The 12,140-nt window shown below is 45.6% G+C and overlaps 2 protein-coding genes across 2 annotated transcripts; both read left to right on the forward strand.

The window, feature by feature from the left end:
* Positions 1–298: 298 nt before the first annotated feature.
* CMQ_5862 (homeobox transcription factor) lies at positions 299–3,103 on the forward strand (the record flags this gene model as incomplete). The annotated part of the gene is made up of 5 exons (XM_014316508.1): positions 299–1,107; positions 1,170–1,307; positions 1,422–1,831; positions 1,978–2,090; positions 2,594–3,103. 5 exons carry the CDS (start codon positions 299–301, stop codon positions 3,101–3,103), a joined length of 1,980 nt encoding a protein of 659 aa, XP_014171983.1.
* Positions 3,104–5,070: 1,967 nt separating this feature from the next.
* On the forward strand, positions 5,071–7,713 carry CMQ_5860 (glycoside hydrolase family 3 domain containing protein; the record flags this gene model as incomplete). Its single annotated transcript, XM_014316506.1, has 5 exons — positions 5,071–5,232; positions 5,291–5,818; positions 5,894–6,273; positions 6,315–6,874; positions 6,968–7,713. 5 exons carry the CDS (start codon positions 5,071–5,073, stop codon positions 7,711–7,713), a joined length of 2,376 nt encoding a protein of 791 aa, XP_014171981.1.
* Positions 7,714–12,140: the final 4,427 nt, after the last annotated feature.

The following is a 12,140-nucleotide window of genomic DNA, read 5'->3' on the forward strand; positions in this document are numbered from 1 at the left end:
CGATTTGTAGTCTCCTCATCGATGTAGCCAATTCTCTCTACTCACTTGATCCTCCACGTTGCACATTTCCTTCCTTTCTCACCTCAGGACTCCTTCTGCTTGCGGTACACCCAAGGTCTCTGCTTTCACTCCCTACCTATGAGACACAGCACATCTTTCTCCATTAATGTACTCTCTTGTCGCCCCTCTTTTATTCACCCGTCCTCGTCTGACCAAAACGACCTGTCTCTTGTCATCTCCGGCGAATAGACAACGGCAGATAGGCGCGAGTACTCACGTCACAGCCACACCAATTTCAATGATCACTGCCAGAAGTAGCGATACGCAGTCTCATTACCACACCAGTGAATACGACCAGAAGCCAGATGCTTCACAATCGTCATTTCCCAGCTCACGCATGCCGACTACCGATTTTGAGACGCCGCTGTCAACAGCCACGGACTGGCAAGGCCAGTATTCGTTTCTGCCACCCGAGGAGTCGGTATTTGCAACGCAGGCTTATGCCCACATGGGCAGTTCTGCGCATCACAACAGCGGCCCAAGCAGTACGTCCAATAGCAGCAAAACAAGCCCCAGTCAGCAGCAGCTCTACCAATTAGGACCAGGCAAGAGCTCTGGTAGTGATGGAAGCGGAACCGACTGCCCGAGCCTGAAGGTGGAAGCAAATTCGCCATTTGGGCTAAGCAGTCGGCGAAGCCTGGAGCACATGGGAGTGCAGCATGCACAGACACATACGCCGTTTAACACAAGGTTGTCCATCACGATTGCAGATGCGAGCCAATCTACGACCTCAAGGCGGACCGACAACGGACTTCCGCACGACACTGAAGTTCACGGACGAAAGCCGTGCGATTTGGCAGCGAGGAGCCACGAGGACAACCCGGTCTCATCGATCCTGCAGATTACCGACCTGGTGGAAGAGCCCATGGGAAGTGAAGCTTCTACGAAATGGACTGGCGGGGTTCGCTCTGTTATCAAAGAAGAGGATGATGAGGACCTTATTGATGACGAAGACATGGGAGACGGAGGCGAGACCGATGCGACTGAAAGGCCAGCCCAGACTGTGGCTGAGCGAAAAGCTCAGAGAAGAAAGTTGAAGCGCTTTCGGTGAGCTCGCTGGCTGTTATAAATACGCCTTCCATTAACTATTTATCAAACTGACAAGTTAGGCTGACACACCAACAAACGCGCTTCCTTATGAGCGAGTTCTCAAAGAAGCCACACCCTGATGCTGCACACAGGGAGTGCTTGTCTCGGGAGATTCCCGGTCTCAGTCCCCGCCAGGTGCAAGTCTGGTTTCAAAACCGGTGCGTACAGGTCCCGATGATCGAGGGGGAATAAATTTGAGAAAGGGGTGCTGATAGTTGAAGACGAGCCAAAATCAAGCGAATGGCCACTGATGACCGCGAGCGCATGCTCAGAATGCGCGCAGTTCCAGATGGCTTTGACACTGTGCAGGCGTTGCACTCGCCGTATGGTGCTATGAACAACGTGGGGATGACCATGGCACCGGCGGTGGACTTCAGCACCGCTCCTTATGCGAACCGGATGATGCGCCCGTTAATTGTTGATGTGCGGCAACCGGAGGGCGATTTCAGTCTCTCACCAACAGGGTTGAGTCCAGAAATTGGAACCCTTGGCCTCAATTCGTCAGCAGCAGCCCCGAGCATGAACGGCGCTGGCATCCTGTTACCACTCTCACCTACTTCGATCAGTGCTCATCACCAACGCCATAACAGCTACCCCAGCCATCACACTATTTCGGAGACCATGGCCACGCCGACCTCTTCCTCAGAATCAGAAGCCATGGTCCCTGTGAATATGGGTTTAGGTGGGCCAGGAACATCTAACCCCTATGCGACAACACGGCACAGCAGCCTAGACAGTAATTGTGTTCCTGTGACGGAGCCGGGAAGCGAAAGCACGGAAAGCGAACATAGCCCCCACGTCTCACATCACGTATACTCGCATCATCAGATAAGACCGCTGCAGCCACTCCAGCCACTGCAGCTGCGCGAAACTGTTTCCCGCTCGCGCTCCGACAGCATCCAGTCACCGCTGAGATCTGGCATATCGTGGACGGGCAGCTCGTTCGACTACTCGAACTATCACAGACCCAATATTTACAGTCCAAAACAGAGTGGCGGCCTTTGTTCTCAGCAACAGCAACAGCAGCGACAGCAGCACTACCAGTCTGAAGGTGCCGTCACTACATCGACACTCGGATACGATTCGAATGCGTACTCAGGTATGTCTTCTCGTGGTCAGGACTTGGCCGCCCATGTGACCCTGCTAGCCCATATGACTAACGATGTAGACAGGCTTCGCCGTTCATACTCCGACACACATGGTTTACCACTCGAATTTTCCTTCTCCGAGTCTGCAGCCGCAAGCTGGTTCAGAGGGCCGTGCCCCTACACGACTACGTAATGCTTCAACTTCGCTTCCTTCAAGTTTTTATTTTCGGACCTCTGCTGCTGACCGTCCGATGTCTCCTACCCGTGACGCGCAATTTCGAAATGCTAGAGAGACTAGTTCCAATCTATCGTCTCTGAGGGTGAATTCTACATCTGCACTGATGACGCCATCGCAGCAATTTGGAGGTCTCGGCGGCCTGTCTGGGCTTAGTGGACTCAGTGACATTGGCACTGTTCCCTCTCCCGCCAGCTATACAACCGGGTTTCCCTCATCAGCATCTCTGATGGCATCCATCGATTTTGGCTTGTCGCCAAGGATAACCAGCGGCATCGGGAGTAGTCCCAACAGTATGGCCGGCAGCAGTATTAGGCACGGTATTACCGACTACTCCTTGCCACAACCGGGCGCGCTGACGGCACCGTCAAATGATCTTGCGCAGGCCTTTCAGCCCAGTATGACGCCTGTCAGCAGCATGATATCGACAGCACCTTCTGCTGCGACGTCCATCGCGGCCAATATCATTAACAACGGGACTACCGTGCGCAACGCCTATAATGGGCTCGGTGGATTTGGCGGTTTCGGGAGTTTGGGAAATTACCATTTATCTGCGTCACTTAGGAGTGGTACAGACAGCCTCGGACGTAAGCTTACGTATCCATTTGGTGGAGTAGGCAGCGGTAGATGAATCGACTAAGCGTTTGAGCTTCAAGGGTGAACGGAGAATAAGTGGACGGAAGTCACACAACTTTGCTGCGGTCGGATTAAAAGCAGAGTTGGAAAAATAGCATGAAGAATGGGACACAAATTGGAAGATATAGGAGTCTATATAGGCCACAGTGGATGACAGTGGCATTGTGACGGATATATGCCATACGTGATGAGGTTCTTGTCAACGGCAGTTAGTTACTATTGTGGATGTCTCGGCCTTTAAAGCAGAGCATTTCACGTTTACTAGAATACGGGCCTCCGACACGAATGAACCGGTTCTGTTGCTACGAAAATCTAGGCCCATCCCATTAATTTACTCAAGCAAATTGAACAGCTAGGACGTTGTTAAGGTATACTGCCCTGCCACCGGTACAACAATCAAAATGGTTGTATTGTGTAGTTACTATATCAATGCAATAAGCACAGTGACAGTTTGACAGTATGCTGTGTTAGCTGTTCCAAGACTGTCCCGTGTGGCTTCTACTACGAAGTGCACCATTATAACCACAGTTTCAAAAGGTAAAATGTGCACCGTCAGAGTGCGAAATATGCAAGTTTGTGTATACACTGTACAAGTGCAAGTCAAATTATCGTTACAAGCCGTAAGGCTGTTACTCCAGAGTACTAAGAGATGCGTAAAGCGTACAAACAATAAAGAGCACTTCAATTCTCTGCGCGGGAAGACAAGGCATGATGCTCGCGCAGCGTATTAATGCTTCACGTGACACTACCTACTTTTCGGATTCCTTCTCACATCACTTACACAGACATGTAGCATACAAAGATGTATATCTATCTATATATTCGCTAGGCCGGCTTACTCCGTTGCCCTATACGGGATTTTAAGGTGAGTCTGCATAAACTCTCTCTCCCCCTTCCTCTTTTATATCGCTCGAGATTTCGCATCGATAATCATTGTCACCACCTCCTTTGCTCTGTATTCGATGTTTCGAGACTAGAAAGGGCTCGTATCAAGTGGCGAAACGGTCCCTGGCGTCGCTCAGCTTGCCTTGCTGCGTAATGCAAGCGAAGGAAAAGCTGACCAATTCTCCGCCGGCGTTCATATTTGGATGCCGATCGGCAGTTTCGCCCTAGGGGGCAAAGTGTGGGCTCGACAATTCACGGTGACGGAAGATAGTAAAACACCGAGAAAATATATGATGTCTTGTCTTTCAACTTGAACACAGACCTCTCTATTTTGTGAAATGTCTAGGTAATCTAAAGTAGTGGGAAGTCGCAGTTGTTTGATTATTTCTTGTTTTCGTAGAAAGTATCTCTTTCCCCCCACAGGCCAACCTCGCTCATCCGTGACCGTTTCCCTTTTCTAGTTGAGACATGGCCGGTGTGGCCTGTCTGTACGAGAATATGAAAGAGTCGAGGCCATGATGTTGGTGATAAGCTGCCAGAGTTCAAAGATAGAGGTGGATCGAGAGGGCAGAGATAGGCTACATTGAGGGGTGGAGACAAGCGCCTAGGCTTTAGATGCCGGGGAGCTGGTTAGACGCCGGTGGTAAAAGGGCACGAATTACGAGGCATAGATAAGGAAGGCGTATTGTTGGATGCTTGAGGCCGAGGCTTTGGAGCTCTGTTACTGCTTGAGTGTCCTTGTGAGAAGTACACTGTGAACTATGACAGACGACTTCTCCAGCTGTATGACATCACGTAGAGGGTCATCCACAAGCTGTGTTTTACATTGCAGTCGTTGTGATTAAGTAGCGGACCGTGCACTTCTCAGCCAAGCACGGCAACCAATTTCGGAAAGGCCGGTGAGGCCGGCTTTAATGGACCATCCATCTTCCGTCGGAAACAGGTAACATTGATAAGACCAACAAGAAAGCTGGTGTGGATCGGAGCTTAAAGCAAATAGCAACCAACGTCCAGACATTCTGACAATGTAGTCCACGCGAGAGCCCCAGCTCGACAAGAGAGCAGACAAGAGCAAAAATGCGGACAGGAAGGCTTCTTTTTCTCGGACGGTTCGTAGTGGCAGCAGCGGCGACGCAGCCATGGCTGGACGAATCACTAGACACGGAGCTGCGGCTGCAAATGTTTCTGGGCCAGCTCAACGAGACGCAGATCTTCGCCATGGTGCAGGGTGACACAGTGGTAAGTGAAGTGGACATGTGCCGGTGCTGTGGATCTGGACGATGGCGCTGACGAGCAGCTCGACGACAACGGGACGGGTGTCAACGCCTGCATCGGGCACATCTCAGGCAACGAGACATTGGGAATGCCGGCAATCTGCATGGGAGACGGTCCTGCTGGTGTGGGCAACAGCATGAACAACGTGACGACGTTTCCGGCACCGGTGACAGCAGCGGCAGCACGGAACACGACGCTGCAGTATGCGTACGGACAGGCGCTGGCGCAGGAGCACCTGGCCAAGGGCCGCAACGTGGTTCTGTCGCCGACGATCAACATTGTGCGGTCGCCGTCGTGGGGACGAGCAGCCGAGTCCTTCTCGGAGGACGCCTGGCTGACGGCACGCATGGCCGTAGCACAGGTGCAGGGCATCCAGAGCCAGCATGCGCTCGCCTGTCCGAAGCACCTGGCCGCATACAATCAGGAGACAAACCGGTTTGGCCTGGATCCTGGCTGGACGGCCGTCGATGCCGTCGTTGACCGTCGTGCTCTTCACGAACTGTATCTGCCGGCCTTCAAGGCGACCGTGCAGGAGGCGGCTGCGGCGGCCGTCATGTGCAGCTACAACCGGCTCAACGGAGCGTACACGTGCGAGAACGAGTGACTGCTCAACTCCACGCTCAAGAACGACTGGGGCTTTGCCGGCTTCGTCGTCGCCGATTGGTATTTTGCCCATCGCTCAACTGTTGCTGCGGCCAACAACGGGCTCGACCTCAGCATGCCGGGCGGCTCGCTCGAGGACTCTTACGGCTTCCCGGCCTACTACGGCGACCTTCTCGTCGATGCCGTGCGCAATGGCTCTGTCGCCTGGTCGCGCGTCCGTGATATGGCTGCCCGCATCTGGCGACCCATGTTTGCCGTCGGCGCTGTCGACCATCCCGTCACGGGCAACGCCACCGCCGTTGCCCGCACGTCTGCGCACCTTCAGATTGCCCAGCAGATCGCCGAGGAGGGCATGGTGCTGCTCAAGAACCGCGACAGCCTGCTGCCGCTGTCCGCCCGCAAGTATGGCCGCATCGCCGTCTTCGGCCGGGGACCGTCGACAGTCACGTGACCGAACTACACGGCGGCTTTGTCATCGACTCGACCCGCGTCACCGAGCCCCCTTACGACTATCTGGCACGTCACGGCGCCGCCGAGGGCATTGACTTCCGCTATGCCGAGGCCTTTCCGGGAACGGATGCCTATGAGACGGCACCGTCCAGCATGTTCCGCGAGCTCAACGCCACGTACTGGACCACGACGGACTTCTCCGGCCCTGCCAACCAGACGGTGGCCATCGACAACATCACCATCGCATCGTATCCGGCCGCCCTCTGGACTGCGTGGCCCGACGTCTTCTCGGAGCAGTACCGCGGCCTGTTCCTGCCCAACACCACCGGCCTCTACCGCTTCTCGCTCTACGGTCAGGGCGACGCCAATCTGACGCTGGACGGCCAGCCCATCGTCGCCATGACGAAGCAGAACTTTGGCAACCCTGTTCTGGGCAGTGTGCGTCTGACGGCCGGCCGGCCTGTTGATCTACGCCTCGACTTCTCCATGGGCTACTCGCTATCGACCGGAAATTACGGCGTGACACTGGGCGTCGACATGGCCAATGCCACACGTGAGAACGAGATCGACTCTGCCTCTCGTTGGGCCGATCTCAGCATCGTCGTCGTCAACGACGCCTAGTCCGAGGGCGCTAACAACAACCTAGACCTGACTCTGCCGGCTGGCCAGGACGATCTCGTGGCCCAGGTCGCGCGTGCCTCCGCCAAGACTCTCGTGCTGCTGGGCTCCAACTCGGCCGTCCACATGCCCTGGCTGCATGCCGTCGATGGCCTGCTCGAGACCTGGTATCCGGGGCAGCAGGTCGGCGCCGCTCTCGAACGCCTGCTGTACGGTGATGTCAGCCCCAGCGGCAAGCTACCCGTGACTTTTCCCGGCATTGATGACGATGTTAGCATCAAGAACAGAAACGCTGTCTCTCTCCCCCAAATCCAAGCCGACCTGACCGCCAACTTCAGCGAGAGCCTCCTGGTCGGCTACAAGTGGTTCGACCAGCACCGCGTCGAGCCGCTGTTCCCCTTCGGCTTCGGCCTCACCTACTCCCAATTTGCGCTCCACGACTTCTCCGTCAGCGAAGCCGCCACTACCAACACCACCTTCCACTGCCACGCCACCCTCGCCAACATCGGTAACGCAACCGCCAAGCAGGTCGTCCAGCTCTATGTTGCCTATCCGCCGCACGCCCGCGAGCCACCTAAGCTGCTCAGGGGCTTTGCCAAGGTCGAGCTAGCCGCCGGCACCGCCAAGGCCGTCGCCATAGATGTCGCGAAAAGCGACTTGCAGATCTGGGACGACGTTGCCGAGGACTGGGCGCTGGTGCCGGGCGTGTACGAGTTTCTAGTCGGCTTCTCGTCGCGAGACATTGTGGCCCGCCAGACCGTCTATATTGGGTAATGGGAAGCGGTGGACACTCAAGAAATTCTACCTTATGATGTCCACGTTGGGGTTATAAATCAGAGAATATTGTCGTTTTATGTATGCTTAGTAAGCGATTGTGTATAGTTGTGGTCTTCCTCATACGCCTTGCTGACTGTAATGATATTCAGTCTCCGACAACTGACGTGCAATTGATAGATAGAATAGTGTGTTAGGGCCAGCTTTTGTTATAATAAGGTATCTTACTTTTGTTAAACAGGAATACAAGCAATTTTTATAGGTTTACCATGATTTATCTTACAAAAGTTCTAAACCGAAGAGTTCTGCCCTTTCCCCTGCCGCTCTTCAAGGAATGTCTTGAAGTCCTAAGAATCAGAGGTCAGATCGTCTATACTTCCACACCAAATATGAATCGGCCTCTACTGCCTTTAATCCTAGCAAGCTTTCGTCGTCAAGAACTTTGACGTAGACGGCCAAAGGCTTATATTCGTTGCCTTCAAAATCATCTATATGTCTTCGTTAGGCGAGTCTTAAGGTTGGCAAATTAGCCGTCGACTATAGACTTGTCATCTTTGATCACGGCTGGATAGTTACACTCCTTTAATGCCATACGCTTAAATTAGGATACTCTAGCAGGATGCATTAAGTCTAATACGCTTGTAACCTTTAAATAATCCTTGAATAAACCTAAGCTAGCAATGGCTTTGTATGTAGAGTACTATAAAAAAAGACTAGGCAAAGTCTCTTTATAAAAGTGGCGTTTATTTTAGCGACTAATCGATTTTTTTAAGCTGTTATAACAATGTTGCTAGCGATAATATTAAAGAAATATAGTTGATATATATATTAAGAGCCTACCTTATATACTAGAAGTAATAAAGTTATTATATAAACTTAAATAGGCTAACCTAACTATAGTTACTTAGTTAAATGCTTGTTAGCTATATTTAAGAGAATTTAACAAAGACCTTAAGGTAGAATAATACGTAAGATAATAAGTTGTGTAAAAACTAGAGTTAGGTATTACTTTAGCTTAAGGAACAAAACTTCTTTTAGTATAAACAAGTAAGATGGTTATAGTCTAGCTTAATTATATTATTTTGTTATAACTTTTACTTGCGCCCTTACTTTATTCTAACAATTACCTTTGCAACATAGCTGTATAAGTTAGTATTATTTATTAAATAAAAAGGTATTTTTATTAATAGTAAATATTTAGTAAAGTTTAAACCTATTTATAAAATTGCTTTTTATAGTGCTGCCTTTATATAACGTAATAAAATTATATATTGCGTAGTATATTATTAGTACCTAGTACCTAGCTTAAATTTATAAATTAATAGCCTAGAGTTATTTTTAAAGATATATGCTAGTTTTATAAGAAAGTATTTAAGATTACCTTACCTATAAATATACTTATAATTATAATAAAGTAGTAGTGTTAAAGGTATACTTGGGTAGGCTAGGTAAGTTAGGCAGGCAAGGAGGTATCTTCTTAACAGGGGGGAGCAGCCGTATATTCAATAGCTAATTCTTGCCTTCTGCACTCTAAGGCTAAGGGAGTGCGGGAGGCGCTCTTTATCGTAGGCGCACCTCTGGCGCACCAAGTGCGCAAGACAGGCGCGACCCCGTTTCTACTTGGCCCGTGCGCTAGCACATGCTGTGGCCTGTGCGCAGACTGCGCCACGCAGCCTGCGCCACAAGCACCGCTTCTAGTTCACGATGTGCATCTAATACGCTGTGCGCATACTGCGTACGGCTTGCGCGTAGCCTGCGTCGGTCCTCTTCCTAGGGCGGCGTTACACTTTCTTCTTTTTTAGCTTAGTTTTTAACTAGTTTAATCTACCTAATAGCAACTTCTCTTATTAGGCTAGACTTTTACATTATACCTTTTTTCTTTTTAGCTATTTAAATAAAACAAAGACTAAAGATTTAGTTTTTAAGGAATATACTTAGCCTAGCTTGTTAGTAAATGTTTAAAAGCTAGTATAAAACTATAATATTTATTGTAAGGTAAAGGTTTAAAAAGAAGTAAAGTAAAGCTTATTAAACCCTTTACTTATTTTTAATTAGCCTTAGGCTAAATTATTTATTAACGTTATTATCAAACTACCTTCTTTTATTTCTAAAAGCATACTATATAAAAACCTCTTAATAATTATAGACTACCTTTTAAGGTGTATAATACTAACTCTAATAAGGAAAATCAAAACTATTAATATAGTAAAAGCTTTAGCCAAATCTATCTTTACTTACTATAGCTTTTTAAATTCAATTATTTTTAACTAAAGAACTTAGTTTATCTTTATACTATAAGAAAAGATTTATAAAAAGCTATTTATTATATATAAACTCTTAATAGCCTTTTACCTTTAAACTAATAGTGCTATAAAAAAAGCCAACTAAAAAGTAAAAGTATTCTTATATATTTATACTTCTTTCTTTTAAGATAACTAAGCCTCTCTTTTGCTTAGCGCTGTAATAGCTTTAAATTCTTGCACCTCTTTAACTACTAAACTAACCTTTGTTTTCTTTATATATAACTACTAGCCTATTAAAGGTATACTTAAACAAAAGCGTTAAATATTTTATTAAAACTTATTACTTTATATAAAAAGGTGCCTTTAAATAGCTTTAGCAATCTTAGCTTTAGTAATTATTTAAAATATAAAGATTCTAAGCTTAGCCTACTAGTTTAGGTTAAAAGGTTTTGCTTATAAAGTTAAAAAAAAGTAGGCTAATAGTTTTTCTATCTTTGTATTATAAAAACGTATTATTATTTTATTTACTTTGCGTAGTAAAAAGAGGTGCGTAGCTTTTATAAGCCTATAGCTATATTGTCTTACCTACTACTTAAAGCGCTAAGCTAAGGTTTTAACTTTTAATATAGTATAGATTATACCTTACTAATAAGCTATACTTATGGCTTAAAGCGCCTATGCTTAGTCTTTATATACTATTTTTTATAGCGGTAGCTATATTCTTACTTTTTTATTAGGCTTTTTCTTTTCTTTTTACTACTTATAGGTTATAAGTAGTAGAGTTGTATTTTGCGTTTTACCCTATATATTAAAAGCTAATAGCTAGTTTTTTAGTAAAGGTTATTATAAAGGCTATGTTATAAAGTAAGCTAACTAGCTTATTTATTATTTCTTTTATCTCTTTTAGTAAGGTTAGGGTGTTAGAAACTAGCTTAAAGAGAAAAGAGGTAAGCTTAAGGATATATTCTTTATTAGTATAGTACTAGCTAAAGCTATAGCAGTTAAGAGGCAAGTAAGAGGTATTAATTATATACACTTATAGTTAGTAGTTAAATCTAGTAAAGTTAAAAGATAAGTATATAGCTTACGTGTTTGCTATTACTCATATATAGTTAATAATAGATAGTTGTTTACTGCTAGCACTATAGTTATACTAGGTATGCTTGCTTGGTAGTGTTTAAAAGGATAAGTTTAGTCTATTATAAAGTTAGTTAAGGTTACTACTTATATTAACTTGTAGCGTACTAGGTCTTAAAGTAAGTAATGTATATTTAGGTTGCTTATAATAATAATGTTAGTATTAAAGGAAAGAAGGGATTATGCTAGCTAAGAGAAGAGGAAGGTTTAAGCTTATAAGTATAAGTTTAGACTATAAACGCTATATATATAAAGTAGCTAAAGGCTTAAGAAGAAGAAGAGAAAGATATAGTTTATAGTAATAGTAAAAGTTTATAGGCTAGCTAGTATATACTAAATGACGTAGGCTATAACCTAGCTATTATCTAGCTAAATCTTAATAAACTAGCTAGTTGCTGCACTTAGAATGTTTCAAGTTAACTAGTTATACTATAGTTCTCAAAGAAGAAGGAATATTAGTGCTATTATATTATATTTAATGTAGTATTTTAGCAATATATTGCTTATATTTAAAAACATTTTACAACACTATATATATAAAGTAAGGTAGAGAGAAGGAATTATACTAAGTAATGCCTTTGCTACTACTATTGCTATAGTTTAAGCTGTTACCTTTATACTTTTATCTTATACTATCTTTACTATTAAGCACTAAGAGTAGTATGCTAAATATAGCTTGAACGCACTTTTTGATTCTAGTATAGCTATACATTACTAGCTTTAATAATCTACACTACAGTATATGTATTATTAAGGTTTATAGTAGTAATGTACTATATATTTTTATATTTAGCATTTATAGTATATAAGTAGTTTATTATTATAGTATAAGACATTATTATGTACCATATATGTATTAATTATTATATAAACTTTACTTATAGCTATTAAAAAGGCAGTAGCTACTATAATATAAAAACATCTAGTTAAAGCTTTAGCTTTAATTATTAGCTAAAGGCTAATAATTTAAGTGCTATATTTAACTTAATTTTAAAGGTTTATAAACTAAAAAACTACTACTAGAATGTTATATATAACTATGTAAGT

This window comes from Grosmannia clavigera, assembly GCF_000143105.1.
Source record: "Grosmannia clavigera kw1407 unplaced genomic scaffold GCSC_146, whole genome shotgun sequence".
Lineage (NCBI taxonomy): Eukaryota > Fungi > Ascomycota > Sordariomycetes > Ophiostomatales > Ophiostomataceae > Leptographium > Leptographium clavigerum.